General features: G+C 43.4%; 1 protein-coding gene across 9 annotated transcripts in view; it reads left to right on the plus strand.

Moving 5' to 3' along the window:
• TMEM260 (transmembrane protein 260) overlaps positions 1 to 27,954 on the plus strand; it is a 61,789-nt gene that overhangs the window by 28,120 nt on the left and 5,715 nt on the right. For 2 of the 9 annotated variants that reach the window (XR_015741214.1, XR_015741212.1), the window contains 13 exons: positions 1,270 to 1,449; positions 3,535 to 3,575; positions 4,565 to 4,648; positions 5,377 to 5,494; positions 6,182 to 6,354; positions 7,946 to 8,117; positions 8,755 to 8,903; positions 18,503 to 18,679; positions 18,995 to 19,048; positions 19,425 to 19,515; positions 21,567 to 21,881; positions 23,871 to 23,896; positions 24,271 to 26,107. Coding sequence is in view for 5 of the 9 variants with exons in the window: in XM_087922410.1 (XP_087778536.1) it covers positions 1,270 to 1,449; positions 3,535 to 3,575; positions 4,565 to 4,648; positions 5,377 to 5,494; positions 6,182 to 6,354; positions 7,946 to 8,117; positions 8,755 to 8,903; positions 18,503 to 18,679; positions 18,995 to 19,048; positions 19,425 to 19,515; positions 21,567 to 21,836 (1,509 nt within the window). In the remaining 4 variants the exon portion in view is untranslated. Of the gene's footprint in view, positions 1 to 1,269; positions 1,450 to 3,534; positions 3,576 to 4,564; positions 4,649 to 5,376; positions 5,495 to 6,181; positions 6,355 to 7,945; positions 8,118 to 8,754; positions 8,904 to 18,502; positions 18,680 to 18,994; positions 19,049 to 19,424; positions 19,516 to 21,566; positions 22,071 to 23,870; positions 26,108 to 27,954 lie in introns of those variants that run through there. The other 7 variants (XM_087922412.1, XM_026698688.2, XR_015741213.1 and 4 more) reach the window with 6 other exon arrangements.

Here is a 27,954-nt window from a genome sequence, read left to right on the forward strand (position 1 = left end):
CAAGGTTAGTTGTCTCTTTTTGGTACCCCTAAGTGTAGGCCCATGGGCTTCCATAAAGGCAAGGATGTCAAAAATCAGCAAGATGGAGAGTATTGTGATTGTAATCCTGACCCTTTTGTATGTGCATGTGACATCATTGCACATACAAAAGGAGTGAAACATCCATCACAATGTCCCAAAGATGCTTTTTCAAAAGGCAACCGGACTTTTTTCCCTCTTGAGATGTTTCACTTCTCATCCAAGAAGCTTCTTCAGTTCTAACCGAAGGTGGAAGGATTTGTATTCCTTGCAGTCATCTGGTTGTTAGCACTCTCAGAGAGTCATTGAGGCTGCTTGGGGGTTTATCTCAGGGCCACCTGAACAGTGCAGATGGGTGTGGAATCTTTTTGGAACTGCTGAAATTGCTGGCAACCGTGATCTGAATCACTGAGAATCTCCATAGACATCCATCACAAAGCCATTCCTGCCACCTTGCAGATTTCGTTCCCCATCTACAGATGCTGCTGAGAAAGCTTCAGCCCCTCTACATATGGATGTACCAATTGGTAATGGCCTTTAGAAGATCAGCACTAAACTTTTAAGACATTAGATTTTAATTTAATTATTGTGGTGGGGAGCATTGATCAAAAACCACCCACTTTTTAATCATTGCAAAGTGGTTTAATCTCCCTTTGCAGCATTTCTGCTATCTGGTCCTGTCATGGCTTAATTTCAGTGGCCAAAGGTGCCAGTGATGTGATCCTTGGGAGCCTCAGATACGATTTGTTTCAGCCTGAAATTGCCTCCTGCCATGCAGAAAGGATCAGGGTGATGTCATCTTCCACGAGTAATCTACGGAGAATGCCATTATTAACATCATGTTTTGAGACTCCCCATGCAAATGAAGATATCAGCTCTATGCGTCAGTATATTACTTGTTTGCTGCCTAATTTAGAAGATTTGTGCACTCTAAGCATCCAACTCAACATATTTGCAATTCCGGGTGATATATTTTAAAACAATATGGCAAATTAAGGAATGATACTAAAAAGGCAAAAGTCAATCTTAAGTCCCTCTCCCAGAAGGTGGGATCATCTATTATCTTGGCCCAATATCTGGGGTGGGAAAGCCATCTTTTAAAAACTTGCCTGAAGATCGGGGCCAACTGAAGCTTAGCTTAAGATAAGATTTCTCTCTTCTCTGTCCACTTGCCAGCCCTTTTGAAGTTGCAGCAATTTAATGCAACAGAGGACTCATGTAATATTGTAAAATGGTTTTTTGTGTGCGTAGGAGCTGACCCTGAGCAATGCGCTGAAGTTAAGTTTCTGCTTCTTGGCTGGTTGTCTGCCTTATCTCTACTTGCCTATCTCTGCCTACCTTAATAAAGCCCGCTGGACCTGGGGAGACCAGACAAGCTTTAAAGGATTTATGACCCATCTTCTCCGGGAAGAGTATGGCACATTCAGCCTGGTAAATTTGAGTTCTCCTTTTTTAAGAACAAAGTTCCTCTTAAATACTAAACCTGCGTGATATTGCGTCTTTTCAACTCACAGGTCAGGCTCTGAAAAGGCAGAAGGGATTTCAAATTATTGCCGTTTTTGTTATTTGCCACTTGCGGTTTAATAGTCCTCACACCTGTTCCTTAGGATAGCTGTAATCACTTGGTGACTGGAGAAATCATTTAAATCCCCCTCCAGCTGTTTCAAGTCATGGCATTTTCATTTAACATGAAGGTTAATGCAACTCAGTGGCAGCCTGGAACTCTCCTTTGGCAGAGGAACGTGAAGGCTGTATAGATCTGTATCATATCTTTCCTCCTACCCTAGAAATCCACTTCGTATCCCATTGCCAACCTTCTTAGGTGGGCTGAGCCAAGACAAGGCAGCAAGAGACTGTAAACAGGCATAGCAATGCTTTACATGTTGCTCCTAATAAATCTTTTGGTTTCTTTTGAAGCTTGGCTCAAGGCTCATGATTTCATTAGGGCAATCACTGGAATCCTGACAGCAACTGGTCACCCACTACACTTCCTGTTGGTGGACCTGAACTTCCCATAAACTCCAGTGGTTTATTGAACTCAGGGGTGAGCTTCAAAAATTTTAGCAAAGGGTTCTCAGCCCGGTTGCTGGGTGGGCGTGGCCATGGTGGCCATGGCCTAGTCAGCCTCCTGCACCACAGGGTGGGGGGTGGGCATTTTTGCCCTCCCCGGGCTCCAGAGGCTTTCCTTGAGCCTCCGGAAGGGCGAAAAGGAAGCCAGAATCGGGCCCATTTATGGCCTTCCTGAACTTTTGGGAGGCCCGTTTTTCACCCTCCCCGAGCCTCCATGCACGCCCTGCATTTGGGCCACATGGGGACTCCAGGGAGGGCCGGGGCCAGTCAGGAGTGGGATTTGGGGGTTCTCCAAAGTGCACAGAATCTTAGCTAAGGGCTCTCCCAAACCCCTGCGAACCCCCCGTAGCCCACCCCTGATTAAACTGCGCTGCCTCCCTGTACGCTAACTGTATAATTCATATTAGGTAGGTGCATCTTAACTGCTTTTATGTTTTGAAGTTGGTGGCGATATTTTAAACTTACTACAGTACATAATTGATGTGTAGCTTGTCTTGAAGTGATCAGAGGAACTCAGGCGTCGGACAGGATTATGTTTGGTATTAGCATTTCCCAAAAGGGGTGTTTTGTGTGTGAAGGCCAGTCTGATTGCAGCAGTCAAGCCAGCTTCGGGTCTATCTGGGCATGAATATTCAGTGGATTCTCAGTTTTTCTGACTTAGGACTTTTCGGTGAGTAAAAATGACAGCCTTTGGCCATCTGCAGCTGGCAGGGTTTATTCGCATGACAGCCAGAACATATTTCAGATAATTTCTGTTTGAACTGGGATGGTGCTTATAAACAGGAAATTATTCCATCAATTTTTCTGTCCCCTTGGTTGTTTTACTGGTAGAAGTTGCAATCTTGTACAACGTTATCGTGGTTGCACGTGGTTCATCAGTTGTCTGCAACCCTTTATTGGCATTAATGAAACCAAAGTAATGAAGCAACTATTAACTGGGAATCTAGAACCCATTTTCAACCATTTGTCATCATGTAGCTGTCCCATAATGATTGGCACATGTGATATCAGGTCTTCAGGACTATAAATAGGTATGTGTTGGGTGGGTAGGAAGTAAAAGGAAATGAAAAAATCCTGAAACTGTCAAGTCAGAACTGAGCATATTCAGTCTTCATTGTCTGAAGATATAGGGGTTATATACTGTATATAAAGGGAAAAGGCTGCAATTGAATGGCTGGAGCTCTGAGCAGGAATCCTTAACTGCAATATTTTGCTGCAGAGCCATTGTTGTTGGTTTGAATAATGCATTGTTTAAGTTAACACTGCATAGTGTGGTTGCAGGCCAGATAGTGATTGAACCCCCCTTGTCATAGCTCAGAATTGCTTGTTCCTGATGAACTGCATGGATATTCCAGATTCTGGGTGCCGGTTGGATTAACCAAAATGGACGGTGTAGCTAGACTTATACACTTATAAATAATGCTGATTTTCTTCTTTTCTGTGCAGGCAAAATTGGAAAATGGATCCAGTACGACTGATGTATTGCTGTAAGTGAATGCAAATTGTATGGATTATAGTGTAATTATAAGCGTATCTGACACAAACATTTCCTGTTGTGTTCAGTGGAGCTTATTTGCAGTAAGTGGGTGCAAGACTGTAGTTTTAATTTGTCCTTTAGGCAATGGAAGATTTAAAAGATTTGGGGAAAGTACTGTCTTGTGATCTTCATCCTATATTCCTTTACGACATCCCAAATGTTTCAAGATCTTAGCAGAAAGAACAAGACACATTTTTAAATGTATATTTTTACAAATAACTATTGTATCTTACTTTCCATTAAAAACAATCTCTAAATGGAGTAAAATAAACAAATGCAAGTGCAAGTGTGGATTTAAAAAGGATGGCTTGCAATAACAAGATGGAATGAATTTAGGGGTGAACTTGTGAAAGTGACATGGATGGAAATAACTATTCTCCTGTGACATTGTGAGTTATTTGATTGTGATAGCTAGTGGACCCCAGCCATTTCAGATTCAAGCAAATATTGAAAAAAGGGAGAACAGATATGACCAGGCCCTGTTTGGGTGTGCTGTTAGACTGGATCTTAGGACGAGAGCTCAGCACTTCCCTTCCAAGCTCCTAATCCCTGTCTGATCCAGTGTTTTTACTCTGCATCGTGAAAGCATCCAAAGAGCCGTGGCACAGTGGTTAGAATGCCATATTGCAGGCTAATTCTGCCAACTGCCAGCAGTTTGATTCTGACTGCCTCAAGGTTGATTCAGCCTTCCATCCTTCCGAGGTCAGTTAAATGAGGACCCAGATTGGCCAATATGCTGAAACTGTAAATGGCTTGAGAGGGCTGTAAAGCACTATGAAGTGGCATATAAGTGCTATTGTTATTTGCCAGATGCTCTGACATCTGCCTGTTAGCTCTTATGCAACAGATGATTTTATAGTGCGTGCCCCCTTCATCTTCCCATGAACTTTTGCTGTCATCACAGTTGCCAAATAATCTTGTTCTCTGGCTTCCTTGCAGTTTTCAGGTGACCCACATGAAGATGGAGCTTTCCCTCGTTGTCCAGGTCTTTGCGATTGTGGCATGTGTATGCTGCGCAGTGAGGTACTGGGATTTATTTCAGGCTTAAGTATTTCCAACTTGGTGATTTATTTGGACATCCAGAAAGTTAGACTGAATTAAGTTTCTCCCAGACATGTATGTGTCCAGCTTTGCCTTTTTTAGATTATAACTTTTGGTGGCAGTGTTTATATATGTTTATGCATACACACACATTTTTGTATGCACACAAGTGTGTCACATAAATTTATTGTAGAAGGCAAAGTCTTCAGGATTGGTTTCATATAGAGTTGGTAACCCTAGATTAAGAAAATGGGGAAGAGTTTGCCCAGGCATGCAGATAGACAGATGTAGATTTATCTGCTCTTAAATTGGGGTGTGGGATCATCTTCAATTCAGACTCAATTTTTGTTTTGGTAAATTCAGTATATTTGCTATATTCAATTATCTTTTTTTAAAAAATAACTTTGAAAAAATTTGTTCATTTATTTCTTTAAAACAACCGTGCCCAAATCATGTTCTCTGCCATAGTTGGGAGTAGCAGAACAGTAGTATAAACATACTTGGAAGGCAGTAAGTTGGAGAACAACTGTATGTGAATTTATTTTTCATGACTTGTTCCAGTTACCATCACTGCTGTTCACCTCTGCTTTTAATTTGTGTTATATGTAGAATAATGTAAGTAATAGGCTTTATTCATTTTGCAATTTCTTGTTCCTTTTGTGTAAACTGTCTTTATAAAGTTTTCAAATTATATTTTTCCTTCATTTTAGGCCGAAGACAGAGAAGTCACAGTTGATTTGGCTGTTTACATCAATGTTACTGACATACTCTTTTTTCTTTGCTTGGAGGGCAAATTTGGATATTTCAAAGCCCCTGTTTAAGGGGGTGGTGAGTTTGCTTAATTAAAAGGGATCATTTAAATTTAAAAACAAAAGTGGGATTCTAGAAGGAGGTACCATGCATTTTAGAAACTTGCTTTCATTTTGCAGATTCATATTCAATGCTATTGTAAACAGCCTCTAAACATTGTTGTTTAAAAGCGGGAAGCACACAAAGAAAAGGTACTTTTATTCCAGGCTCAGATATTTGCCTGTTTGGCTTCAAATGGTCTCTCTTGGATCACAACACTTCACTGAGGTCTCTGGCAGAGAATGCTCCTGCTATTTGATCCTCTTAACATTGGGGAAGCTGGAAACCAATTTGAAAGTGATGTTGTAAACCACCCAGAATCACTTAGGTTAGATGGCCGGTTTAGAAATTTAATAAAATAAAAGCACCTTTTAGATGGGCTACATCATCTTCAAAATCCATAATCCCCTAGAACAGTATTTATCATCTTGTCCACTGCTGGGTTTGTGGACTTCAACTCCCAAAATTCTACTGCCAGGGAAACCATTAATAAGAATTTTGGCAGTTGAAGTCCACATCCCTGGCTATGGCCAAGGTTGGGAAACATTGCCCCAGAGGCACCGTATTCTTAAAAGCTGCATTCACAGGCATGAGAAATGTTGGGGAAAGTGCAACAAACCATCACGCTTCCAGAACAGGACAAAACCACAATATTTTCTTCAACAGGTCGAGCGATTCTGGATGCAAAGCAATGCAGTGATTGTCGTTCTAGCTGGCTTTGGCTTCTCTTTGCTCTTTTTTCTTGGCGAGATATTTATTGGAAACAGCAGAATGATTTACAGTTTGGAATGGCTTCTGGCAGCTGTTCTTGTTACTGTTCAAATCTATTCCAATTACAGGTAATTAACAGGGAGGCAGCAGTTAATAATGTTTAGTGGACTGAGCACTAGCGTCCATATATTTTTCTTCTCCATTCCCCCAAGTTACTCAGCGCATATGTACATAGAACAAGTTCTGTCTTCTGTTATCTCCTGAGGTAGGCAAAGATTTATCCCAAAGTGTCTAGCTGGGGATTTGATTCTTGCACTTCTCTATCATATTCCCTCACATCCTGGACATAAATTGTTTCAACTTCTACCCTCAAAACGACATTATAGAGCATTGCACACCAGAACAATTAGACACGAAGACAGTTTTTCCCCGCATCACTCTGCCAAACAACTAATTCCCACAACACTGTCAAACTACTTAGTAAACTTATTATTCTTCTCATTCTTCCTATTACCTATCTCCTTTTCTACTTATGGCTGTAACTTTGTTGCTTGTATCTTACGATTTATATTGTTTTATTTAGTTTCCTGATATGATTTTGATTGCTTATTTAGTATCCTATGACTATCACTAAGTGTTGTATCTTATGATTCATGATGAATGTATTTATGATGACTATGATCATGATTCATCTTTTATATCTTTTATGAACACTGAGAGCTTATGCACCAAAGACAAATTCCTTGTGTGTCCACACTTGGCCAATAAAGCTGTTCTGTTCTATTCTATTCTATTCTATTCTATTCTATTCTATTCTATTCTATTCTATTCTATTCTATTCTATTCTATTCTATTCTATTCATTATTTTTTGACCATGGTAAGGACAACCAGTGTAAAGTAACTTACTGAGCTTAGGAATAGAATGTTTCAGAACCAGGAATAAATAGATGCGGCTTCTTGAGAACAAGCAGCTTGTCTTTCTGTTCTGCACTTAAGGAAAGAAAGGTTCAAATTTCACACACAGCTTTCCTTTAATGAACTGACTCATCAATGGGAGCAAGAGGTTTGCTTATTTAGTTTCTGATAGTTTGCATCTTAAGCGTTTGTATCCTAACATTAGCTCTGATTAATGAAACCTCATGTCAGTCTTACTTTCTTAGTAGTGTTTTCTCATGCTAGGGGCTTAGTATGTTTGGAAGAGCAAGCCGTTTGACATGAATAAAAAGAGGTACCTTCCCTAGGGAAGATTCCTAATCATAAAATGGCTACTATAGGCAGAAAAATGTGCAATTTATCAGCAAACCAGTAGGAGAAACTTCTGTATCTTGGTCATTTTTTGTTCTTAAGTTAGTTGGGTCTAATTCCAAATGGGATCTTGGGCTATCACCATCGTTTTTTAAAATCTTTAAAGAATGAATTGTTGGTTTTTGAATTTAGTTTTGAAATAAAGTGATGATACAAGAATGGGGTGCTTTGTTTTCTGCTTGAGAGTAGGAGTGAAATTTGGGTACACAGTGCTTCAGGTTTAGCACTTTATCCATTGCAGCACACTTGAGGTGTGTGATGGCTCATTGTTATCATCAAAGTTCTCCTGTGCATAGCATCCTTCCTTTCAAATGCTGTAGTTGATGTGGCTATCTGGGGTTGGACTGAAAACAGAATGTTTGCTTGATAGGTTGACAAATCTTTCTTTGTTTTTGTTTTCCCTTTGGAACCAGTGTCTGTGACCAAAGTAACAACAAAATTGTTCACCGATTTGCCATGAATCTTTTGTCCTCCATGCCTCCAAATGCCATCATCTTGCTAAGAGGGGACCTGCCTGGGAATTCTCTGCGCTACGTGCATCATTGTGAGGGTATAAGACCTGATATCACCTTAGTTGACCAAGAGGTCAGTAGAATATCGTAGAATGGCTGCAAATCAGAAGTCCCCATTTTGAATTTTGGTTCTGACATGGAGATACTAAATACAAGATAACTCACTGTGTGTTAAAACCTTTAATCACAACTGAATAGAAATTAGCACAGGATAATACTGTCTCTATTGCCAATTTCTATTCTACCATATTGCATCTGTTCTGGGTCATTGGTGAATTGCATTTTCCTGATTTAGGAATGTGCTTCTTGTTACAAGATCATTATTGTGCAACTAACTGGGTCCTATATTACAGAATAACTGAAATAAACCTCTGGGTTAGTTTCTTGCTTCTGAAGTAGGAGGGAGCTGGCAAAAACAGAAAGCAAGTTCAACAGCTGTCAATCTTCTTTGAATGTTGCGGTGGTACAAATCTGGAATCACCTTGCCTTTAAATATGGTTCACTTCTTCTCCAAAGCAGGCAGGAAATATCAAAAGAGAAACATTGGGTCATGATATTCTATGAGAAGTTGTTCATAGATGTCCCACTTTAAAGAATTCGGTGTGTGTAAAGAGAGCAAGAGAAGGAATGCGTATGTGTGCTGGCTGAGGAATGGTAGCCAGAGTGGTATGTAAATATTTTAAATAAATACAATTTCTTCCATGTGCTAGATGATGACTTACCATTGGTATTTGCCAAAGCTGGCTAAACATTTACCTGGTGTCACCTTTCCTGGCGACCGTTGGAATCCTGTAGAAGGGCCATTACCTGATGGAACAATCACATTCAACCTTCATCATTTCCTCAAAGTAAATAGACAGTAAGCATTCCTTTTCACCTACTAGCAAACAGACACACATGCGTGTGTTCCTAAATACATTCCTGTCTTCTCTGCCATGTTAAACAGTGTTATACAGAGTGCATGAAAAGGTGTAAGTGAAATAAAGTCAAGGATATTAAAGACTTGAGATAAAATAAAAGGAAACATGGCTAGCCTTAATTCATGTTTACTCTCACTTCCATGAAATAGTGAGGGCCATTTTTATATGTAGCTGTATGTTGTCCCAAAGGTGCTTTTTCAAGAGGCAACTGGACTTTCTGGTTTTTCTTTGAAGACATTTCATTTCTCATCCAAGAAGCTTCTTCAGCTCTGACTGGATGGTGGGGAATGGAAGGATTTATACTCCCTGCAGACAGCTGGTCATTTGCATTCTTTTAACAAGGCATTAAGGCATTAAGTCAGTTTGGGCTCAGTAAGGGATATTTTAATTGCCTGGGAAATGGGCAAATAATTTTGTAAAACTGGATCTTGTTTAAAATGCCCAAAAAATGTTCCCCTTGACAGAACACATGACATAATAGCCTTGCTCCATTATTCATGGACATTAGTTTGTGTCTTTTAAAAATGCTAATATTTTATTGCTATATATGTTTTACTGTATTTTTTTTAATTATATAACACGGACCAGCTGGAATTGCTCAGCATGATATGATGATACTAATTTAAATCAAATCAGTTTGTTGAAAAATAACAAAATTGGGGGCAACATTTATAGTCATTTGGAAGATTTTGCATAATAATATTAATTATTTAATATTAGTGTAATCGATTGTTTACCAGTTTCTGCAAGGTCAGCTGGTGTCCTGACAGGTCATACTGAATTACATTTCTCGGTAACCCCATCCAGTATGTCCAAGAGTGAACAATGCTGGAAGTTGTAGTTTAGCCATATCTGGAGGGCCACAGATTTTCACCCTTCCATAAAAGTTAAAGTTTAATAGGAAGAAACCCATATTTGTACAGAAACTTATTTCAATTCCATGGATCTTCAATAAGTCTGAGGAAAAATTGCAGCAGCGAATCCACATCTAACAGCCTGGGCATATGCCAAAGCCTCACGTAGGCAAAGGAGTTTTGATATATGCCAAGCCTCACGTAGGCAAAGGAGTCTTCGATACCTGCAAGGCCTCACGTAGGCTGAAAGCAGGTATCAGGAACAAAAGGATGCTGCCCACCTTGGGCTACTGGCTGGACTGCAGGCACGGATTGGTTATTTTGTATCCCTTAAGCACTGTGATTGGGTGCTACAATATATCCACTGAGACCCCAACCCTTTTAACATGTAAAGTAGGCTGAACTCTCTTTTGTGACGTTTTTTGTTCAATAAAGGGCTTCCTGAGCGCGTGCTCGGGCTGCTCATCCAAGACTGAACCGGCTTGGTGTCTTTCTTGATGCATTGGACTCAATGAGAAGCCCTCCTAATGCGGAGCAAAGCCGCATCTGGTGACCCCGACGTGATCTGCTGAAAAGAAGCAGACTCGCCTGCCTTCAACCTCCCATCTCACCCGGCCGGACGAGCCAGTTGCAACCCAGGGACGCCGTCTAGTCACGGATCCTTCCCAGGAGAAATCCTCCCTTCAGGTGAGTATGGGCGGGAAATTCTCTAAAGTGCAGATGGTGCATCTGCAAGAATTAAGGGAATTAACGAAGAGTTCAATTTTGATTCTTAGGAGTCAGGGCAAAAGCTCCTGGCTCCAACTAAAAGGACCTCAGAGCCCTTTTAAAATACATCCACACGCAATGTCCGGCTTATCCGGAAAGGGGTCCTTAAAAGTCTCCACATGGCAACGTTTGGGTGACTTTTTCATGATACTCCCAGGGCTCCGCCAAAGATTTTAACCACTTGGAGGGTGGTAATGGAATGTTTGATAGTTCAGAGCTCAGCGCTGACTAACGCTGGCAGCCCCCTTGCAGGAGGTCCCCTCCCTATGCTGCTGAGACCAAAACCAAAGATGCTCTCCCACTGGAAGCCTCTTCCCCACAGCTCCTGAACCCTTGGTTCCTCCTAAATTAAATCCTGTGGGGGATCAGACACCCATGGGAGCAGTTGCACAAGCCATAGCACAGGGGTGCAAGGAGGGCTCTCTTACCCTAGAGGAGCTCTCCTCTGCCCCATAGAATATGTGGGGATGGAGCTGGGAATGTGTCTAGGCTTGAACCCTTATCCATGAAATTAATTAGAGATTTAAAACAAGCTGTGGCCATGTATGGCGTTCAAGCACCTTATGTCAGAGGTCTCATTAACACCAACAGCAGCTCCTTTTTTCTCCAAAAGGCTGTCCAGAGGCAAATTTCAAATGGAGAGGCCTGCAGAGAGCTTCTGTTGAAATTAGCCTTGAGAATGCAAATGAGGATTGCAAAGGATTCTGCAGCCCCTGGCTGCCCGAGGGGGTTTCCTCTCGGACTATCTAAAGGCTTGCAGAATCGTGGGGACTGTTTCCTACAATATGAAACACCTGGCAATGGCCCTGCAGCACGCGAATTCTCAAAACAGGCCGGCTGGGAATTGCTTCAATTGTGGGAAACCAGGCCACTTCAAAGCACAATGTAGGGCTAGGGACAATCCACAAAACAACAACAAGCCAAAAACAATTTACCCAAGGTGCAAAAAAAGGGGTACCACTGGGCAAACCAGTGTTGCAGCACCACCCCCAACTGCAGGAAAACTAGAGGGGGCAGTCAGCCAGCCCCACTCCAAAGGCTGACACCATATCTTTCCAATTAATTGCTTCTGAAGATATGGAAATTGACATCCCAGGAACTGTGTACTTTCTCCCATGTGTCTGAATAACTCCTCTCCCTCCTCTCGCTTTCAATGGAAAGTCCTACCTCAGGGCATGCTCAACAGCCCCACCATGTGTCAGCACTATGTAAATAAGGTCCTGTTACCCTATCGTTCTGCCTATCCACAATTTCTGGTGTATCATTACATGGATGACATCCTTGTTGCTGCTCCTGGACCCCCAGGTACAGTGTTTGCTTCTGCTCTTCTTTCCTGAAAGCCATCCTTGCAAAGGGAGGCTTGCACATAGCACCTGAAAAGGTGCAAGTGCTGACTCCCTATGCATATCTAGGCTATAAAATGCTCTCAACTACTGCCTATCCTTCACTCCCTCACTCTCTCTGCCTCCTCAACCTACCCTGGTTCAGCTTCAACAATATCTGGGCACCATTAATTGGGCCCGACCTTTCCTGTCACTAACCACTGACACTCTCTCTCCACTATTCAAGCCCTTACTTGGGGAAAAGGGCCCGCTGACAAAATATCCTTGCAGCAACCTCAGCTTCAAGCGCTGACCCATATAGAAGAGAACATAATGTAGAATATGGGTGGATAGGGCCGCTGCCAATACCCTCTAGATATGGTCATTCTAGCCACCCCAAGGCTCTTGACTGCGGCAGTGACCCAAAAGGACCAAAAAGCTCCACATCTTAGAGTGGATCCATCTCTCCCACACACCCGATGCTCCATCACTTCCAAACCAGCTCAATTGGCTCAATTAATCATAAAGGGCAGGAGTCGCACAAAAGCACTCATGGGGATAGATGTCTCCACACTTTTTATCCCCTTCTCGCTGCAAATTTGGGAACCTCTATTCCAAAACTCCCAGGAGCTTCAGTTGGCCTTATCCGACTGGCCTGGGCTAGTCTCCTGCCACCCACCCGCTGACCCACGTTTTCAGATCATTAGAACCATACCCATCTCCTTCTCCTCTCCCATCAGCAACAACCTTGGTCAGTGCCCTGACTATATTTGCTGATGGCAGCAGGGAACGAGGGGCATGTGCTTGGCAAAGAATGGAGCATGGCACACCAAAACCACCCTGTGCAGACTTCACCACAAAGGGCTGAGCTTGCTGCAACCATACTAGTCCTCCAAAATTTCAGCGAACCCTCAACTTGATCTTGGACAGCCTGTATGTTACCCAAATAGTCTCTACCATCCACGACTCTTACCTCTCTCCTGCTATTGACAAGAACCTTCTCTCTCTTTTTGTTACACTGCAACAGCTTGTTGCACAACGACAACACCCTCTCTTTGTAGGCCACATTCGCAGCCACCAGCCTTTCCCAGGAATTCTCCAGGAAGGCAATGACGTGGCCGATCAAGCAGCTGCAGGTATTATGACCACGCACACCCTAACTCCCTGGGAAAGCCATTCTTACTTTCATCAAATGCCAAAGCCCTCATGAAACATTTTAACCTTACCATGGCAGAAGCCTCAGCCATCAGGCAGCAATGCCCCACCTGCAGTCAGCAAGCCAATTCCATCCCCTTAGGAGTAAATCCCATGGGTTGAAAGCCTGTGAAATATGGCAAATGGATGTTACTCAGTTTCCCCCATTTGCCCCCTGGAAGTATCTGCATGTCACAATTGATACTTATTCAGGGTTCATAATGGCAACCCGCAGAGAGGAGAAGCCTCTAAACATGTCATCAACCACTGCATTCGCACCTTTGCATCGTTGGGACGCCCAAACGAAATAAAAACAGACAATGGTCCTGCATACACTAGTGTGGCTATGTCAGAATTTTGCTCTAAGTGGCAGGTCACCCACAAATTTGGGATCCTTACAACAGCCAGGGACAAGCCCTGGCAGAGAGAGCCAATTTAACTTTAAAGACAGCACTAGAACGACATCTGGCCAAAGGAAACCCCTTGGCCTCCCGGCGATGCAAAACACCCTTAATCTTTGTCTTTATACGCTTAATTTCCTCAATCTCTCTGGCACCCTGCTACAACAGCAGCGGAGCGGCACTTTTCCTCCCCTCTCCTGATTCTCCCAAACCACAGGTGTACTACCGCCAACTGCCAGACCCTGCTTGGAAGGGTCCTGCTGATCTCCTCACCTGGGGTCGTGGCTACGCAGCTATCCAGCTTCCAGATCGTGTCCTGTGGGTTCCTGGACGGCACGTCAGGCCATACCACCCCAAGGTAGCAAACCACCAGCTGCAGACATATCAACATGATCTGCCCTGCTGCTTCGCTGGCCCTCCTCCTCCTCCTCTTCCTCCTTGCTGCGCACGCTCCAAAGTTTCCATTCCATCCAGAGTAACATACTTCACGCCAGACACCCCCTCCTGCTGACCTGCACTGCATCCTGGGACATTTTTCCTCCTTATCTCAGATGGTCAACGCTTCCTCAGCCATGGTCCTACATCTCCAGCAACGCCTCTTTCCGGTCAACACCTTTGAACAACCCCCTCGAGCTACACTCCTCATATCCCATCCTACTGCAACCACCTACTATTGTTCAGGTCAACGCCTCCATGATTCTACGCGCAACACCTACAGCTCCTGGACAATCCTCAGACCTCACTCATCTCATCATCATCACAGACAATTCGTGAATCAGCCTGACACTCATATTCAGAACCCCACTTTGCTGCATAGGATTAAAAGATCACCAAAACCCTCCAAACCAGATGACTGCACCCCCTGCTTGACCAAAACCACACAAGCAGGCTTCACTCGACTGACTCTCATTTACCATACCCAGCAACCTCAGAGATGCCTTTCTACTGGGAAAACTTGCCAGAATAACGGGACTATGTATCAGTTATGCAAAATGAACTCAAAAACTATTTGCTATGACCCCAAGGCGGCTGTTCGCCTCAATGTTACTTTGTGGGCCGGATTCCAAAGCCTCTGGCAGAGCTGATCCTGAAGGGAGGGAAAACTTTACTACCTAAATCACACCACTGTGCTTAAGGATGGTACTGACCCAATTGTCTTAACTTTTGATGTTTGCATTGCTTGTTCCAAACCAGGGGATATCCTTGTGGGTCAGATGATTGGAAAACCAAATATGCTCATGATCATAAGTATTTGTGTCCCACGCCCATCAATTGGGCCGTAGGAAACCCTAATCATTGGATCCCTTGCGGGGCTCCATTGAATGCTCGGGTTGGTCTTGTGTCTGTGATTACACTGGGGAGGATACTCAGGTTGCAATCATCTGTCACATTTTAAACGAGTATCAGGGTCTACCAAGGACAACAAGGTAGAGATCACTATCTCCAGACAACACCCTGCCATGGATACCTATGGTATAGGGATCGATGGCATAGGAGCAGACCCAAACACCTACATTACTATAAAAACAGAAGTGATATATGAGGGTAAGGAAACATCATTAGGCTGGTCAGTGTATAATAATTTAAGGAAGCTAGATAAAGCCCTGATACCAGCATAATAGCAAAAAACCTATTCATGGACATGGCAGAAAAATTGCAAAACAACTTGCAATAACCAATTGCTTTGTCTGCGGGGGAACCACCACAGGAGAACAGTGGCCATGGCAAGCCTTAGAAGCCTCGCCATCACTGTTCAACAACATGTCTTCTATAGGAAACATAACAGCCAGAACTGCCCCTGACCCCCTTATCTGGACAATTACTACCAATCTAATCGGTAGAAACTGCTTCTCCCGAAATGGGTCCATTCCGGTAGGACATCTCCTTTGTTTAGGTACGTGGGACATCTCCTACCAGAATTGGACAGCACCTGATAATGCTACTACCACACCCACAAAATTCAACACAACCCTCCTCCCTTATCTCAGGGACACTTCATCCTCCCAGAACTGGACTGCACCCAATGACATGTATTGGATCTGCGGTAACCTAGCCTACCCATCCCTCCCAGCAGATTGGCAAGGGTCATGTGTATTGGGATGGATAAGACCTTCCTTCTTCCTCCTTCCAATCTCAGTGAAGCAGGAACTAGGCATCCCTGTTTATGACATGTTGTCTCGCAAAAAAAAGGGAAGCCGACAATACTTTTGCAGGCTTCCCTGCCAATCAGAATACACAGGGGACACCTGGACCTCACAGAGAATCGTCTGCACCTATGGCATGGCCACTTGGGCCCAAGACGGGTCTTATGGGTACAGGACCCCATATATATGCTTAATAGAATCATTCGCTTGCAAGCTGTCTTAGATTTAGCAGGTCAACGAATAGATAAGGCTCTAAACACTCTTGCAACTGCTACAGACAAATTACGCACAGCTGTCTATCAAAATCGCTTGGCTTTGGATTATTTATTAGCCAAGGAAGGGGGGGTATGTGGAAGGTTTAATCTCACAAATTGCTGTCTTCAAATTGACAAGGTTGGCAAAGTTGTAGCACAGTTAACCACTGAGATGCGACAATTAACCTACAATCCGGATCAAGTATGGCGAGGTATGGATCTCAAAAATATCTTTGGCTCCTGGCTCCCAAAACTGCCAGGATTACAAGCTATAATAGCGCTCATAGGTATTATTGCTGCTGGGTGTGTTATTCTTCCATGTATATTACCAATCTTTGTTCGCACCATCTCTAATAGTCTGTCACTGCTAGCAGAAAAACGCGCCATTGCACAGGTCAATGCCCTCTGGGAAAAAGAATCTCTGTACAAAGCTATACCCTCAGAGGACCCCGATGAGAACATGCGCAGGGGCTTCTGTATGGACTATAGCGAAGAACCAGAAGAAATCCTCTGCGTAAAACTAAAACAGAGGAGATGCAGCAGCGAATCCACATCTAACAGCCTGGGCATATGCCAAAGCCTCACGTAGGCAAAGGAGTTTTGATATATGCCAAGCCTCACGTAGGCAAAGGAGTCTTCGATACCTGCAAGGCCTCACGTAGGCTGAAAGCAGGTATCAGGAACAAAAGGATGCTGCCCACCTTGGGCTACTGGCTGGACTGCAGGCACGGATTGGTTATTTTGTATCCCTTAAGCACTGTGATTGGGTGCTACAATATATCCACTGAGACCCCAACCCTTTTAACATGTAAAGTAGGCTGAACTCTCTTTTGTGACGTTTTTGTTCAATAAAAGGGCTTCCCTGAGCGCGTGCTCGGGCTGCTCATCCAAGACTGAACCGGCTTGGTGTCTTTCTTGATGCATTGGACTCAATGAGAAGCCCTCTAATGCGGAGCAAAGCCGCAAAAAATTGTGTCAGTGTGAACAGAATGGGATTATTCAATATCTATAGCCACCCATCTCAGTCAATGACTCTGGGTGACTTACAATTAAAAAATAATATATTGGAAATAAAACAAAAAATATTTTAAAACAATAAAAACAACAGAAAGATTCAAATTAAATATAGATAGTAGCCAAAATACTTGGCCAATTAACAATATAGCCAGGAAACAGGGCCCTTAACACATTCAGCACCCCAGATGTAGGTTTATAGCCAGGTTTATTGTTGTTATTAGTTGCGAAGTCATGTCCGACCCATGTCTGACCCATTGCAACCTCATGGACAACATTGCTCCAGGCCTTTCTGTCCTCTACCATCCTCCGGAGTCCATTTAAGCTCATGTCTATTGCTTCAGTGACTCCATCCAACCACCTCATTCTCTGTCGTCCCATTGCCATTTCCTTCTCCAGTGGATCATGTTTTGTCAGAGCTCTCTGCTATGACCTGTCCGTCTTGGGTGGCCCTGCACAGCATAGCTCATGGCTTCATTGAGCTACGCAAGCCCCTTCGCCATAGCAAGGCAGTAATCCATGAAAGAGAGCCAGGTTTAGAGGGCCTTACAAAAGACTAACCAGGGTAGTTGGAATACAAGGTGGCCCACAGTAAGGTAACATTTTCTGTTGCTAACCTGTTGATCTCTTGGAATAGATTCAGACACAGGCAGTAAGGAGGGCAGGAAACAAAAATTAAAGTCCTGTGGAGGGGCTGGAAAAGATTAGTCTTGTGAAAGAGACGTGATATTACTCAAACTGGTTGGTGGTGTTTGAGAGTATGGAAGGATATCACACGAAAAATTGCTAACTTCTGCTTTCTATCATTTCAGACATAGAATAATTGATTTAAGTCAGAGTTCCTCAACTTTCCCAGGTTGGTGGCCCATGGCCCACAGGTTAGGGACTCCTGATTTAAGTTATAGAAGAAAAATTCTAGTTGAATATTAGCAGGGGAAACCCTTCCCAATAGCAAGATTGGTTTGAACAATTACTGTGAGAGATGGGATATTCCCATCACTGGTGATGTTCAAATAGAGGATTATTGGGTTGTTGCCTGGAACAAAGTTCAGAAGCCTAAATGGCCTTGTCCTGTTCTGAATTTCTGTGAAGTCTTGAAGTAAACTCTCGTTCTCATCCTTTATTTACCACAGGGGTCTTCAAACTTGACAGCTTTAAGACTTGTGGGCTTCAACTCCCAGAATTCCTCCTCCAGCCATGTTAGCTCAGGAATTCTAGGAGTTGAAGTCCACAATTAAACTTGCCAAGTTTGAAGACCCTTGATCTGCACATGGGTGTCAAACTCACGGTGTCACATTGTTGTCACGTGATGTTTCGTGATGTTTTTTCCCTTCGCAGAGCTGGGGTGGGCATGGCCTGTGCATGATGGATCCGGTACATGGGCCGCCAGTTTGACACTCCTGATTTAGCACAAGATTAGGAAAGTATTCTAATCAGTTACACAATTGATCCTATTCAATATAAATTAAACCAACCATCGCTCCTAGCTTTCTTCATATGGTTGCTGTTAGTGCTGTCATAGGCAAGCACCATTGTACAAGTCCACTTACCTTTTTTATTATTAACTTGTTTGTTTCTTTGTAATAGCAAAGACACCTTTGTTTGTATTGGACTCCATGAAGGTGACCCTACCTGGAAAAAAGAGTATTCCCTTTGGCCCTGGGGCTCTTGTGATAAACTGGTATCTTCAAAAGTTCCCTTTGATCCTGAAATGTGGGTTGAGCGTACCCAAAATCTCTACAACTGGACTGAGGAATATGGAAGGTTTGTGACTCATAGTTGATAGTAGCTTCTAAAAAGTTGCAAGAAGGAAGAGTGCAAATGTGAAACCTCCTACTATTCATTTTTTTTTTGTCATTAGTGAAGATATAGTGGTATCATCAAAAGTATGTTTAGAATGGATCCAGAGAGGGTTTGCATAGAATCATCAAGAGCTAGACATGATTGAAGGGATAACCTCATCATACTCATTCCCATTTCCTCAACTGTATCTGGAAAATTTTAGTTATCCTGTTCATGCTCTGTCTTTGTGAGTCCTTACCTGGTCTTGCATATCAACTTACCTGTTTCTTTCTTAAGGTTTGACTCATCATCCTGGGAGTTGGTAGCAAATGAAGAGATGTGGCAAGCCAGGTGAGATCCTGTTTCCTTTCCATGTTTCAGAAAAGGTCTGAAAGAGAGGATAATCGTTTCAATCTATCTACAAATTAATTATATTGCATATTGTAGCACCGAGCAGGTAAAACTCAGGGGAAGCATGATGACAATCTAGGAAGCTGATGTCTAGCAGAGGAATGGAATATTACCTTGAATTAATAAATTAAGACAGTTGGTGCCCTTCAGATATTCTGGAGTGCAGCTTCTAATGCCATACCCAGTAAACACCAGCTCAATATAGTGAACTGCGGTACAATCATTCCATGGGGAAGTGAATCCTACCTCCTCCTTCATGGATGTCAGATGGTGTTTAAAGAAGATACAGTTCACTTCTGGCTTTTTTTCCTCCTAGGATGAAAACAGCCTTCTTTCTTTTTGACCTTGCAGAAACTGGTTCCACATCTGCGCAAGAGAAAGCAAAGCTTTACACACTTGCTTATAAGGTGAGCACTTTCCACTCTGGGGTAGAAAAGCTCAAGCCATCTATATGCTGGCCCAGGGATAAGTCACAAATTTGGGGGCAGTGAATCATTTGTAATTTTGCACTATGTAATGGGTGCAGTCAAAAAGTGGCTGCAGGAGGAAACCTGGCTGTTCACAAAATGGGTGTTGGGTTGGTCAGTGTTAATGCACCTGTTTAAACTGGTGTTTAGATTTGTGAATGTCAACTTCCAGAATTCCCAAGCCAGGTGATGGCTGAGAGTTTCTGAGAGTTTCTACGCATCTTAAAATTGTCAAGCTTGAGAAACATAGTACTATGTTATTGTAATGCTCCCTCTCATCTGAATGGGCCAATTACCATGCCCTCAAACAGCCCCGAAAGTCATTATGTTGCTTGGGGATGAGGCTTTATAACAGACCAGTTTCATATTTAATATTTTTTACTAAATAAACTTGATTTAAAATGTCATTTGGGCACCAAGAGATGCGCCTGGGATCTGGGTGGTATCTATCCCTGTGTTTGTATGGTTGATTAGTCTTGATCTTTCCACTAGTTCCAGTCATCAGATCAATTTATATAAAATATGGTACAGCCACAACCAGGAGATCTATTCCCATCTGTCTGGCCAATAGGCAGAAGGCTGGGTTGGTATCTTCTCCTACCTGCCGTCACCTGCCTTTTAGGGCTCTGAATAGGGCATGATATCTGCAGGATCCAATCTGGGTCAGTCATAGGGACCAGAGTTTTAGTCTTCTGAGCTTTCAGACTCATGCTGAAGCACACCCTCAGTGAACTTCTCTCTCCAGCAGAGTGTTCCCACAGAGAGACGTTCCCTGAGGATGGGCTCCAACACAAGTCCAAAAGCTTGGAAGACTAAATCTTTGGTCCCGGTGACCAACCCAGATTGGATCCTGCAACATTATTTTTGGATACGTATATTCGCCTTCGTTCATGAGGACATGATAGCTGCTTCTACCTCCCTGCTTTTGAGTGCTGCCTCTAGGTAGCTGAAGAGATTCTCCTTCACTTTGCCCCAGAACTGTGGGACCTTTTCACTGTCTTGTGGTAGCAAGCCAGGTGCCACAGCTAAGCTTACTTGGGAAGGTTAGCAGACTGCTGGGAATGCAACTATGAAAGTCCACTTAAGGTAGCGCCTTGATGTTCCTCTACTAGAGTAAGACCAAATTCTCATCTACAACTCGTAGAACCAAGCAGAAGCAGGAAGGTATTTCCAGTGAGCAAAGACATAGCCAGAGCCTCTTTCATGGGTGATTGGCTAAAGAATGATATCACAGCAAGTTTTCTATGTCTCCCTGTCCTCTCCCTGACTCCCCACGAGAGCTTTGCTCATGGTTTGCTACCTGCAGGTCTTATAACTGTGTGAATATGAAGAAGGATGGGTGTTGCTTCTGTATAAGTAGCAACTCAAGTGCATGCACATTTTTCTTTCCACTCTGCCACGTTTGAATACTGGCGGCCTAGGAATAAAATAGATACAATTTAGAGAAGTAAGCCAAGTTCAGCCCTTTTCTTTTACTGTTTTCGTAGGCAGAATGGCTCCACTGGAGTTAAAACACATATCTTCAGTTCATTTTTGCTTATTCCTCACCCTTTTTGCTCTCTAGCTTCTCTCTCTTCTCTCTCCCAGTTTACCTTTCAGATTTATCCTTGGAATTATTATTCTTTAGTTTCCCCTTGAGAATTCTACATCTTTATTCCTCTTTTCAGTGGGATGACATCAGAGCAGTATGCCCAATCATCAGCCATACACATGAAACCTCTTAGCTGAAATCCTATACACATTGACTGGGGAGTGCTTAGTGGAGCTTATTTCTGAATAGAAATGCAGAGAGTTGCATTTCATGGTTTAAAACATATGCTCATAAACGGTGTCCTATTTTTCTTCAGTTGCAGAGACTTTATTTTATATACAGATGCTGTTTATGCCAGGCTTGGCTGCTTTTTAAAAAAAGTGAGCAAATATTTGTGATATGGGGAAATGGTATCGCTGAGATTTCTCTTCAATCCTGAACTGTCTTGTGTGATTTACAGCTGTACAAGGAAATTGTAAACACGTATAAAACTTATCCAGTGAATTGGCACAAAAATTACGCCATCGCCTGTGAGAGGGTGCTGCATCTTCACCCAGCGAGGGAAGACCCAGAAGTGCTACTCTTAGACATCATCAAACACTTCCGCCTTTACTTGGAGAAAGCTGCAGATGATCCCCAGCAGAGCAGTATTTTGCAAGCCATAAAGCATATGAAGAAAGAACTTCGGGAAGTGAGAAAGCTGAAGAAGGCAGCGAGGCGACCTGCGTAGGACATGCTGAGCTCAAGGGAAAATCCGTTGGGGACGAAACGAAGAGTAAGAGAAGGATTATGTAGACAGAAACAAAACAAGCTTAAATGCCGTGTTTTAGATAGGAGGAAAAGACTAATCAAAAGAAGGGTTTGGTGGTATAAAGAAGCATAAACACAGGCTGGGGGGATTGAATTGGGATTTCCCCCCCTTTTGACGTTACAGTGTGAGGGTCATTAAACGAAGCTGAATATTGGAGAGTCTAACTGAAACTTCTTAACACAGTATGTTAATAATTAGAGCCCTGGCGGCGCAGTGGTTAGAATGAAATATTGCAGGCTAACTGCCCATCACCTTGAGTTTGATTCTGACTGGCTGAAGCTTGACTTAGCCTTTTATCCTTCCAAGGTTGGTAAAATGAGGACCCAGATTGTAGGGGGTAACATGCTGACATTGTAAACTGCTCAGAGAGTGCTGTGAAACACTGTGTAGCCGTATATAAGTTAAGCACTGTTGCTAATTTGCTTCCCTGCCAGCTACCGTCAAGTCTCCCTTGAGGTCAGCTCTGATTATAGCAGGGGTCCCCAACCTTTTGGACCTCAGGGACCACCCAACTCATAATTTTAAATCCCGCAGACCAGAGACTCTGGGAAAATCCCCAAAAAAGTCTGCAAGAAAATTCGCCACCCTGTTTTCCTACCGATCGATCATTCTTTATTTGGGATTGCAGGATACCGTCTCCAGCTCCGTTCTCAGGGCAAGAGAGAGAGAGAGAAAGAGAGAGAGAGAGAGAAAGACTTGGCTTCATACAAGGAAAGCAGCAGAAGTCTTTCTTTCTCTCTCCCAAACTCCATCAGAAATGAGTCTTTGTCACACTGGCAAAGCCTCTTGGAGCAGGAGGCCTTGCAGGGTCCCAAAGACTCATTTCTGGCAGAGTTTGTGGGAGAGAAAGAAAGACTTTTGCTGCTTTCCTTGCATGCAGCCAAAAGCAGAAGAAAGAAGCGGAAAGAAGCAGCCCAGTGGCCAGGCCAGGCACGTGGGGCAAGTTCCTCCGCTCTGTTCTTTCCCCCCTCTCCTCGCTACCTCATGTTGTTCGCAATGCAAGCGACTCCAGCCTTGTGTTCCTGCGCAGCTTGGATTAATTGCTTCGAGAGGTGTTTTGGGGGTGACATTTCTCTGGAGACCACCAAAAATTTCTCGCGGACCATCAGTGGTCCCCAGCCCACTGGTTGGTGACCATTGGATTATAGGATACATCTACATTATATTGTTTTCTTGTTGACAATATGGAAGCTGTCTTCTTCTGATGTGGTCTATTCAGCTTCCAAATCAAGGTCACAGCCTTGGCATTTACTTGGTGGTCTCCCATTCACATACTAAACAAGACTGATCCTGCTTGGTTTTTTTAAGAATCGGGTATGATTGGCCAGGCACTGTTACTTGCTGTGAACATGGCTACCAGACAGAATAAAAGACAGACTTATATTGACAGAGAGTTTGATCAAAGGCTAACAGTCGTGATCACTTTTGCCCTCATTCCAAGGATGGAGTATCACAAAAGCATTCAGTTGAATACTGTTGGGAGTACAATGTTGGACTTGAGTTGCTTCTGATCAGGATATTCATATGTTCTGTTTGATTTATCCATTTGTGTATATTTATGCGCTACTATTTAGTGTTAATATCAGAGTCAAAATCTTAATAGCAGATACCCGACAATCAGCTGGCAGGCAGGAGGTGTGCACGTATTTGCAGTGGAATCAAGCTGGGGCGACAACTCATGTGGCGGCAGAGATGGCTCTGCATGCCACTTCCAGCATGGGTGCCATAAGTTCGCCATCATGGCCCTATCCCATTTCAGACAAATGCTTGTCCAATCTCTTCTTAAAAACCTGCAGTGTTGGAACACCCACAGCTTCTGGAGGCAAGTTGTTCTGTCAGGAAATTTCTCCTTCGTTCCAAGTTGCTTCTCTCCTTGATTAGTGTTCTGACCAAGGCTTCCTGAGACTGTGATTAAGCACATATTTAGTTTAAACAACTCTTGTTTTATTTCAGCGCTCGGAATTATGTTCATTCCCAGCCCGTAATGAGTCCCAAATAGTCCCTCGAGATAAGCACCCACCTTTATCTCCTTTGAATTGCTGCCAACAGCTAAAGTGCCAACTTTATTTCAACACTCGGAATTATGTTCATACCCAGCCCATAATGAGTCCCAAATAGTCCCTTGAGATAAGCACCCACCTTTATCTCCTTTGAATTGCTGCCAACAACTAAAGTGCCAAATGAACTGTAAAACAACTGAAGTACAAAGTCCACACAGAGCTTCAAGGTTTAATCCGAACAGAGCAAACGAGTCGCCCCTTTTGTCTTAGCTGCTCTTGCCTTCTAGCAGCTCTGTCCACACTCACACTGGGAACAGGCTCCCCTTGCTCCTCTGCCTCACTGCTGCCAGACTCCGGAGGCTCTGGAATCAGCACACAACTCCCAGATGGTCCTGGGCCCATCTCTGCATCAGACCCAGGACCCTCGTTGAAGTCCTCTCCAGACTCCCTGACTGGTCCCCGTTCTTCCCCACTGTCCGATTCTGCTGCCGTCTGCACAGGCTGCCGGCGAACCACAACAATTAGTTTCCATCCATTGCTTCTTGTCCAGCCTTCAAGTGCTTTGGAAAATAGGTTGTCCCCCTTTGTGGCAGCCCCTTAGATATTTCAGCACTGCTATCAGTGTCACCTCTAGTCCTTTTCATTAAACTACGTGTTTGAAAGGTAGCAAACCATCCTGCCACAGACTGAGACCTGTTAATTCCACATGGCATGTCTTCAGATGAGCCGAAGCCTTCAGAAGCACCGCCCTAAATAAGCCAGGAGAGATAGGAGTTATTTGACAGAAATTTAATTCTGATTACTCTCATGTAGCATCGCTCTGCTAAAGACGATCAAATGCAAGGTGAAGAGAGAGGAAAGAGAGAGAGAGAGAGAGAGAAAGAAACTCTTCCACTAAGCTCAGTTGCAGAAACCAGTTGCCAAGTAAAAGCATTTTTGCATTCTTCCTCATTACTTTCCTGTTTGTGTTTTCACCTCCCTGTTTGTTCACTTGTAGATCTGGTCCTGTAATTAGCTGCAGAACCTACAGCTTACATTTTGAAAGGGGGGCTTTTCACAGCAAGCTTCCCCCCCCCTCTTTTCCCCTTCTGCCCCCTTCTTGTGTGTGTGTGTGTGTGTGTGTGTGCGCGCGCACGCGTGTGCATGCGTGTGTTATTCCAGCCTTAAATTTATTTTTTATTTTTTTTTTGGTTACAAGAATCTTTCCTTCCTCACCCCACCTCCGCACAAGAAGTAAAAGGGAACAACGTTAAGAAATGCAAATAATGGCTCTTTCTTTGATTATGACAGTTAATTAATAGCAACCTGTTTTAATGAATTAAGTCACTCACGGCCCTTCAGCACTTCCTAAGGAGTAGCCAGAATCCATAGGGATTCCGTTCCCCCTTCCAATTGTATAGCGCCTAGACTCCCGAGCTCTATGTAGGCCCCTGTATAGAAATGTCCGCTTAATGATGAGGGAGGGTTTTCCAGCTTGCCTGCATTCAAAGATCACTGGTGAGCTATTCAGGGGCAGAAAAGGCCCCCTTCTCCCCTGGCGAGGAGTAGTCACAGTTCCGCACCATTGTGTTAGCCGAGGTCCTTGATCAAAGGCCTCCTAGTGAACTCAACTGGGCTCTCTTTCAGACGACGGCCATAATTAAAGCCACTAATTCTCTTTTAAAAGTGCTGCAGGATGCCATGTAGGCATCTGTTTGGAGTGCCCTTTGTGATGTCATAAGCTGTTCAGGGCCGGGGAGGGGGCGGGGGGGGGGGGGCTTTCTGAGCCAGATGCCAGTCACCGAGGTGCTTCATGACAAAGGTCCCTGGGAAGACCTTGACAAGGTCTTGACTGCACAATTCCCAGCCCTGAATTTCCTCCTTCATAGCTGCTGGGAACCGGCTCTCAGAAAAGAGGTCTTGAGTTTTGGGAGGAGGAGGAGGAGGAGGTGGGAAGAGGAGAAGTGCCAGTTGGGGTGGAGGTGAAGGTGGCATCGAGGGCAGCAAAGAGCTTGGTTTTCATCACCCCTTCTTGTAGGTCTCGATTGGTTTGGGCGGGTCACCCAGGAAAGTCCTCTTGCCCTCCCATCCTCCATGGGCTGAAGGTGCCCAGTGGAGCTTACCGAGTGCAGAGGAAGACCCTTTGAAGAGCATCAATGGATGTAACAGTTCAGCTGTTAAGGAGACAAATACATGGAGGAGGCTCATTAATTCCTTTTGGCTGTCTCTGTGCCTTTTGCCCTTTTATCACAGCCTTATTAGTCTCCTACTCATCTGGAATGGGGAGGGCCAGGGGGGGAATGAATGGGAGCTGTTGAGTGCTAATTGGAAAAGGCTTTTAATCACAGGCTAAAGACTTTACATTGACTTGAAAGTTACTTCTGCCTGGGAAGGGGCCCTCTGTACACACACACAGAGACAGTCATTTTAATCTATCTACCAAAGCATTATGAAACAAAACTCAATTGGCTTTAAAGGAATCTGTTGGTCTTAAGGTAACACAAGACTGCTGTTTTGCTTTTAATTGGGTATCTTATGTTAGTAAGTATATTTATAGAAAATGAAGTGAGAATCCAGATAAGGTTGCGGATATGTATAGTAACATATATTTAATTTCCCCCCCTCCTATCTACATATCCCTTTTCCCCAGGATATTGAAAAATCTGTGTACAGTTTAGGGTAAAACAATAACAGGGAAAAATTGTAAGTAAGGTGAAGTAAGGGAGTAAGGTGAAAGAGATGTATCTCCAACTTGGCTTCTTTATCCTACCTTCCATGCATTTATGGGAAAAGTAAGAGGTACAAGATCTGTATGGCCTCAGCTGACTCAATATGTTCAAACTACTGCGAGATGAGAAACTAACCATGACTATCTTAAAATCTTCAGTAATTATATATAGATTCAGATGGATTTTGCATATGTAAACGAAAAACTGTCTTTTTCTTGTAATCCACCAGGAGATTAATAGGGATCTAGTCAGAAATCAGATTGTAGGTCTTGTGAAATTTAAAGTGTGATTATTTCTCCCGTAGGGTATTAGAGTCAGGATCATCAAAGTTCAATTATCTTGACATTCAAGTATTCTTCTCTCTCCTGTATTGCTTCTTTTCTGTCACTGTTATTCTTTACCTGGAATAGGCAGAGAAGCTACCTCAATCCTGAGAACTTGCAAGCAAACAAGAATCTTGATTAGTGTTACCCGTTACTGGATCATGATTAGTGTTATCCATTATACTGGTGCAGGGTAGCGAGTAATAGACTTCTTCCTTTGGGGTTAAATCACCAGAAAGTTTCAATGGGAGCATTGTCTGTAATAAGAGGATTGTCCAAATATCATGATTTTGTCAGACACAAGACATCAGGAACCAGAATTATTCAAATGAGTACAAGTTTATTCCATGCTATCCCTAAACAAGAATCTGAACTAGTGAAGATCAAGGTGAATTAGGGGCAGATAAGAGTCAATGGAATTCAAGGGAGGGCTGGACTTAGATCTCTTGTGAGCAAGAAGGGACTCCAAACTAATGGTGTACTTGACCCCACCCTCAGGCTGAACCTCGTCATCTCTTACAGAAACTATGAAACGATGAGAATGTCTCAACCTCTAGAAATGACTTCTTGTTATTGGTTTTCATTCTTCATTTTCACAGTTCCTTGTAAATCTAGACGTGTACATGCATAATCCATGATAAAGGATTAGGGGATAATTTTCCTTTTGTCTTTGAGGCGTATATATTTGCCATACACAGAAAACAAAAGCAAATTATGATCCACGAAACTTTCTCATCTGCTTTAGGGGAAAAATCTTCAGCTATGAAGATCTAGATGCCTTCAACGGTTTGTGTAGCAAAGGATACCCTGAAATATTCACGTCATCTCCAGTCAGTCCCATATTCCAACATTTCTCATTGACGCTTCACAAATTGTTCAGATGACTGGTCTGCCTCTTATCACCCAGCCAACTTGAAAGGTGACTAAATCCTCTGTGCCAGACAGCTACGGGCACTTGCTTAGCTCTTCCCAGGTGCAGAATAATTGATAGCTGCTTTTTCCATCA

Source organism: Pseudonaja textilis, chromosome 1 (assembly GCF_049901715.1).
Source record: "Pseudonaja textilis isolate UNSWEBS1 chromosome 1, rPseTex1.2, whole genome shotgun sequence".
NCBI lineage: Eukaryota > Metazoa > Chordata > Lepidosauria > Squamata > Elapidae > Pseudonaja > Pseudonaja textilis.